This window comes from Merops nubicus, unplaced genomic scaffold (genome assembly GCF_000691845.1).
Source record: "Merops nubicus isolate BGI_N331 unplaced genomic scaffold, ASM69184v1 scaffold10951, whole genome shotgun sequence".
NCBI classification, from domain to species: Eukaryota; Metazoa; Chordata; class Aves; order Coraciiformes; family Meropidae; genus Merops; species Merops nubicus.
Window position 1 is genome coordinate 13,676 of NW_008590305.1, and position 7,260 is coordinate 20,935.

The window sequence follows — 7,260 nt, forward strand, 5'->3', positions numbered from 1 at the left end:
GGGGGCGTGCCCTTCCCTCAAAGAACAAGCAACAGGACAAGAGGAACGGGCCTCAAGTTGCCCCAGGGGATGTTGAGGTTGTCCCTGAGGAACAATTTGTTGCCCTTGAGGGTTGTCCAGGGCTGTGCCAGGCTGCCCAGGACAGCGGTGGAGTCCCCATCCCTGGAGGGGTTTCCAAGCCGTGGAGCTGTGGTGCTGAGGGACACGGGTCAGTGGGGACCTGACAGTGCTGGGGGATGTTTGGACTCTGTGACATTAAAGGTCTTTTCTGGCCAAAGGACTCCGTGATTCAGGAAAAGTCCCACTAAAGCAGTGCTAACGAGCAGCCACACCAGACAAGCGCGTTTGAACACGGGCTGACCGACCTCGAGGGATTTGCTCTCATACTCCTTCATGGCAGTGATGCACTGGTGCTTGGTGTTGATGTTGGTGCTGACGCCGGATTTCACCATGGTATCGGTGCCGGTGGGTGGCTGCAAGGGCAGAGGTTAAGATCTCAAATCTCAAATCCAGACAGAGCCTTTCTGACACTCCCCCCAGACTCTGTTCAGGCCTCTATTCAGTGCAGGACCTGGCACGGTGCACTCCTGTTACCTGTGCTGTGGCCTCACCCAGCACCAAGTCACATTTGAGAGCAGTCAGCAGTGGAATTTACCCAAGTGGCATCCAAATCAACACACTGCAGCTCAATTTTCAGCTATGTTACTTAAACTTGTGATCCAAATTCTCTAGATTGCATTATCTCCCGTTTTTTGACTGTACTATGAAACGACAGGCAGTCTGAGTGTCATTGATTTAAGGTATCATCACAGTTCTGTCCACATCCCAAAACAACAAAGCCTCAGTCTGTTGAATCAGCTCAGTCTAGAAATGAAAAGGGTCGAGATTTGCGTGGACAAGTATTTGGGAACAAGAATTCCTCTTTCCAGCAGATCCCAGTTACCCATTTCCACAATGGCTGCTTTTTGGTCTAGTTGCAATGTCCCTGCCCATGGCAGGGGGTCTGGAAGCAGATGACCTTTAACAGTTCCTTCCAACCCAACCCAGGCTGTGACTCTGATTTTGAACCATCACTGAACTTTCTTGACCTTATTCAACCACCTCATAACAGGAATTCATCTGGGAAACACAAGGAATCAGGCTCCACATTTCCATTTACATTTCCAAAGCCATGCTGACTTATGATAGAATTATTTTGTACCATTCCGAGCTGATTTTAACACTTATTACTGTTCGCATTTGGTGATGATCTCTCTGAATTCTCTGGCATTTCCCTGATGAGGTTTTATTTTAGGAGCTGTTTTACCTCTTCAGTTTTAACACAGCTCTGAATCTAAGTAAAAAAACCTTGTAAACTTCATCTAGACAGGGTGTGAGAAATCTGTCAGACTAAAAGCCTAGCTCATTGGAACTTATTATACAACCTGTTTTCCCTGCAAGTGTTCCATTAAAGGGGATGTTTTCAAATAATTTCAGAACCTTGTGTCCCTGCAGATGACTCATGAGACCAAGCCAACACTTTACACAGCCCCAAAATATAACATTTCCTCCGTTCAGATTGACAAGGAAAAACAGAACTTACGTTAAATTTAATAGTCGTGCCAGTTGGAGCAGTGGTAAAACTGGTCGGGCCAAAAAGGGAGCCAGAGGTACTCCCAAAAGGGTTGGAAGTGGTGTTGGTGGTTCCGAAGAGCCCTCCGCTGCTCGTACTGGTTCCAAAGTCTTAAAAAAAACAGAAAAAAATTGGGACCAAAGCAAAACTGAACTTCAGAACTTAGAGCCAAATATTTCACTCAGCTTACAAAATAATTTGGAAATGGAAGAAAATTATAGAAAAATAATTTCCAGCAGTGCTGGGAATCAATTGTTTGCTAATACTGTATTGTGCCCCTCCTCATCACCCTGGGAAATACTAAAAAAAAAAAAACTAAATCACACAACAGCCACTTTCAGTCTACTCCTGACAAGGCAAAGACAACTCCGTGCATAACTGGGAGAAGAAAGTTTCTTCTCCCTACTCTAAAGGGTCTCTCAAGAGTTGCTTCTGCTTTCGGGAATTATAATATAGTTGAAGAGACATTTACTGGCTTGGGTCAGCACCAGTGTGGCCAGCAGGAGAGGGGGAGGCTGCTCCTCGAATCCTCAGGTGAGTTTTGGGCCCCTCCCTCCAAGAATGGCCTTGAGGGGCTGGAACATGGCCAGAAAAGGGCAACAAAGCTGCTGGGGAAGGGTCTAGAGCCCAAGTGTGGGGAGGAGCAGCTGAGGGAGCTGGGGGTGCTGAGCCTGGAGAAGAGGAGGCTCAGGGGAGACCTTCTGGCTCTCCACAGCCCCTTATCAGGACGCTGGAGCCAGGTGGGGGTCGGGCTCTTCTCCTGAGGAACAAGGGACAGCACAAGAGGAAACGGCCTCCCAGTTGCCCCAGGGGAGGTTGAGGTTGGCCCTGAGGAACAATTTCTTGTCCTGGAGAGCTGTCCAGGGCTGTGCCATGTTGTCCAGGGCTGTGCCATGTTGCCCAGGGCAGGGGTGGAGTCCTCATCCCTGGAGGGGTTTCCAAGCCCTGGAGATGTGGTGCTGAGGGACATGGGTCAGTGGGGACCTGGCAGTGCTGGGGGAATAGTTGGACTATTACCCCAAAGGTCTTTTCCAACCAAAATGATTCTGTGGTTCTAGCATTTCCAGTATTCCAGCACCATAAACAAAAACAACTAGAATTGCTCTACTACAGCAGAATAAAAAGCTAAGACCAAGCAGCACCAGAAGATATTTCAAGCAGGAGCTGATGAGCTTCTCCAACTTTAAAACTCACAGCTAGAATCACAGCTACAGGTCCTGTAGCTGTCTCTCAGATACTGCAAACCACATTAATGTCATTGTATCAGAGACAGTCACCAGTCCCCCCCAGTGACCCCAGCTGCAGAGCCAGGGCACTCTGTGCTCCTCAGCCAAAGGGAAAAAGGAGCAGTCCAGAGCTGCAGCAGCTCCTACTCACTCCCGAAGCCGGCGGGTTTGTTCTGAGCGAAGGCATTGTTCTGGGAGAAGAGGCCTCCGCCAGTGCTGGTGGTGCCAAAGAGGCTGTTGGACGTCCCGGTCGAGGTTCCGAACCCAAAGCTGGTGCTTGTGGAGGAGGTGGCTGGTTGGTTGAATGTTGTGGAACCAAATAATCCTCCTGAAGGCACAAACAAAGGCATTCAAACACACTCGTCATAGTTTGAATCATCAGTTGCTTGGGGTGTTTTTTTTTTTTGTTGTTTTGCGGTTTCTGGGGGTTTTTGTTTGGGGGGTGGTTGTTGGTTTTGTTGATGGTTCTTTGAGGTTTTTTTTTTAATCTTTTCCTGTCCCTCCCCTTTCTTCAATACCATCCCTCTGTCAGGATTACATCCCTGCTGTATCCCAGCAGTACCTGGTTTTGTCTGGGTGGTCCCGAAGAGGCTCCCAGTGTTATTGTTTGAGCCGAAGGCTGACGTGCCGAACGCTCCTCCACTCGTCGTGCCAAAGCCAGCACCTGAAAACGCAGCGTTAGAGTTCAGGTGGAACCACGTTCCAAACACAGGGGCTAGAAACCAAACACCAGCACTGCCGTTTTTAACTTCCCAGAAGTTTGTGCACAACCACCTGTGATGTCAATGTCTCAGATATGTGAAGTGGTATAAGTAAGAGTTCTTGAAGCAAAAAGCTATAGTATTTCAAAGTACGATGGAGTGTTCTGGGTGGGAAGGGGCCTTTCAAGGGCATCCAGTCCAACCCCCCTTGCACTGAGCAGGGACATCTGCAACTAGAGCAGGTTGCTCACAGCCCTGGCCAATCTCACCTCTTGGGGCAACCTGGGCCAGGGGCTCATCACCCTCAGCATTAAAAATTCCTTCTCTGTCAGGAACTGGGAGTCAGTCATACTAAAGACACTCCTCTGCAAGGCCTCCACTGCTTTTTATGGCACTTGGAAGTTGCTCTTGTCACACTGTGGTTCAGGAGCAAGATAAACAGAATTGTTGTTTCCTTAGTAACAGGCAGAGCGTGGGCACCAGTTCAGCATCTGCTTTAATGGCTGAAGCTGAACGGAGGCTGGAGCCAGGTGGGGTCAGGCTCTTCTCCCAAGGAACAAGGGACAGGACAAGAGGAAAGGGCCTCAAGTTGCCCCAGGGGAGGTTGAGGTTGTCCCTGAGGAACAATTTCTTGCCCTGGAGGGTTGTCCAGGGCTGTGGCAGGCTGCCCAGGGCAGTGGTGGAGTCCCCATCCCTGGAGGGGTTTCCAAGCCCTGGGGATGTGGTGCTGAGGGACACGGGTCAGTGAGGAACCTTTCCCCCACCCTGGCCAGGCAGCCTTTACAGAAGCACTCGAGTTCCCACCCCGTTTATAAAGGGAAGTTTCAACAGCTCTCCATGGAATTCTGGTATCTCCCCAAATCAGAAGCTTGGTCCGAGGAGAAGCCCAGGGGTCCTGACACCGATGGGCTGGGAAGCAAGGCAAGTGGCCAGCCCAGCAGCACCCCAAGAATGCCCACCCGTGGCTGGTCCTCTAGGAAAGACCCCTCAGTCTCTGACAAGCCCCTTTCAACCCACTACTCACTTTGGCCAAATGTTGAAGTCGTCCCAAATCCAGTGCTGCCTCCAAACGGAGTTCCAAACGATTTGTTGAACATTTTCAGCTTTTTCCTCTAAATCTGGCAAGAAAAGTTCAGCTTTATTTAACACTTATCTCAAACTCATTGTTTACCTCCCTCGTCTCCAATGTGACCCAACTAATCTGAGTCCTTATGCTGGAAAACGCAGGACATTGTTTCAAGTTACAGCAAGGAATGTAAAACCTGGTCAGAACCTCAGAAGGGACGAGAACACTCACTGTGTTCTGTGGTGACTTCACAATTACTTGCCTCCCACCCTTCACTACAGCTGGGTTTTCTGCATGCCTCCAAAAACACGACCCAACAAAACGACCACCGATCCACACAGCCTCCAAACCTTCTGGGAAACCTTGGGCAGAGCTGCCCGTGGGGGTTGCTGCGATGTCTGACCCTCATCAGGCAACTCAAACCTGTCTTCTCAGCCCCACACTCCAGTGTGCAGGGTGGACAGAGGATTCCAGGGGCAGAAGGATCCTCTGAGGATCCTGGCGAGTCCCACCACCTGTTCCGTCCCCAACTGGCAACTGCTTCAAACAAGACAGGGAGCAGAAACGCCCCACGGGAGAGCAGCGGGACCCTCCCGCCGGCCGGTCATTGCTCAGGGGCCGCACAGGGGTTTTCTGAACTTGTTAAAAGCTGCGGGGGTTAAACACCCACTCCAAGGAGGTTCACCCCACTCCTGACTAAATTTAATTTTACAACACCCTGGCTCAGTTTTCGGACCAGACTTGTTTAAACTCTTCACCAGTGATCCAAGCAAGGGTACCACAGCACACTCAGGAGTTCAAAGATGCCAAATTGAGCGGGAGTGCTGAGGTGCTCCAGGCTTGGAGGCTCCACAGAGAGACCTGCCCAGGCTGGATGGATGAGATGAGATTCAACCAGGCCAAGGACCAGGTCACAGCCACCCCCTGCAGCGCTCCAGGCTGGGGCAGAGGGGCTGGAAAGTGGCCCAGGGAAAGGACCTGGGGGGTTGGTGGACAGGCAGCTGGAGATGAGGCAGCGGGTGCCCAGGGGGCCAGGAAGGCCACCAGCATCCTGGCTTGGGTCAGCACCAGTGTGGCCAGCAGGAGCAGGACAGGGATCGTCCCCCTGCACTGGGGAGGCTGCCCCTGGAATCCTGGGGTCAGTTTTGGGTCCTCCCTCCCAGAAGGCCCTTGAGGGGCTGGAATGTGGCCAGAGAAGGGCAACGGAGCTGCTGGGGAAGGGTCTAGAGCCCAAGTGTAGGGAGGAGCAGCTGAGGGGCCTGTTTCAGAGGGAACCCGAGTTCCCTCTGAAGAAGAGGAGGCTCAGGAGACAGCTTATTGCTCTCTACAGCTCCCTGACAGGAGATGATTTTAGAGGTATTTTCCAGCCTTCATGATCTGATGATTCAATTACTACCTTTGATCACTTGGCCCCTCAGCAGATCTCGCTTAAGGGCATATACAAAGCGTCCATGCAACTTTAAGGTGGAGGTGCTCTTGAACTTATTTACAACAATTAGCACCCCTCTTCTTTCACTCATTTATTTTATATATACATACACACCATATAAATTAATACAACAATTACATACTACATATTATTTTCCTTATTTATGCCCCTGCTCTCTCAAAGTCACCACACTGAGGATTCTTTAATGCTAAATTCTACTTCAGAAAAGATTCAAATCCAGAAAAAATTCTAACTCCGAAGCACAAACAACTCACAAGAAGATTTCACCCTCTTGCAGGGTCTGAGGGTTCGTTTTCGATGCCCACCCTTCCTTATCTACTGACCCCAGCAGCTCAGCTTCAGCCCAAAGAGAACCAGCGAATCACAAAGGCTGGAAAAGCCCTCTAAGATCATCAAGCTCAACCATCAACACTCTCATGACCATTCAACCATGCACCCAAGTGCCATGCCCATAGTTTTTCTGAACCCCTGCAGGGCTAGGGACTTCAGCACCTCCCTGGGCAGCCTGGGCCAAGGCCTCACGACTCTACCAGGATAGAAATTCTGCCTCAGATCCAATGGAAACTTCCCCTGGGGCAACTTCAGCCCAGTGCCTCTCGTCCTATCACTGGTTACCTGGGAGAAGAGCCCGACTCCTGCCTGGCTCCAGCCTCCTGTCAGGGACCTGTGTGGAGAGCCAGAAGGTCTCCCCTGAGCCTCCTTTGCTCCAGGCTCAGCACCCCCCGCTCCCTCAGCTGCTCCTCACCACACTTGGGCTCTAGAGCAGCGTCTTTGCCCTTCTCTGCCCCCCAGCCAGTTTTTAACCCAGGGTTTCCCTGGTTCCTGACACCATGGTCATCTCTGAGCCTCCGCTGCGGGGGGACACCACATATAGCCAACAGGCTCCCAGCTGCATGTGGCAAACGTCGCATTCATCTACCAGGATTCAAGCTGACCCAAGACAACACACTCAGAGCCCCAGAGCCCTGACAGCAGCTCCAAAGAGAAGAAAAGCTAGAGGATGATTAATAAAAACCTATGCTTTTTAACACCAGTTCTCCCCCCTTTGCTGGCCACCCTCTCCAGGTGCCATGGAATCGACCCCTTGCTCCTCAACGGCTCTAATTATAGCTTTACCACATCACCAAAACCTCCAGCCAAACACACCAAAAATAAATTAAATGATTAACACAACTTTCCATAACTCTGCCGACAGTCTCATCCCC

General features: G+C 50.8%; 1 protein-coding gene across 1 annotated transcript in view; it reads right to left on the reverse strand.

Annotated features, from left to right (window-relative positions):
- Positions 1–4,636, reverse strand: part of NUP98 (nucleoporin 98kDa) — a gene marked incomplete at its 3' end in the record, with an annotated part of 17,973 nt that extends 13,337 nt beyond the window's left edge. The window contains exons 1-5 of the mRNA XM_008949888.1: positions 4,564–4,636; positions 3,401–3,502; positions 2,990–3,166; positions 1,583–1,722; positions 366–473 (exon numbers count right to left, since the gene is read on the reverse strand). Of these exons, the coding sequence (XP_008948136.1) occupies positions 366–473; positions 1,583–1,722; positions 2,990–3,166; positions 3,401–3,502; positions 4,564–4,636 (600 nt within the window). The remainder of the gene's footprint in view (positions 1–365; positions 474–1,582; positions 1,723–2,989; positions 3,167–3,400; positions 3,503–4,563) is intronic.
- Positions 4,637–7,260: the final 2,624 nt, after the last annotated feature.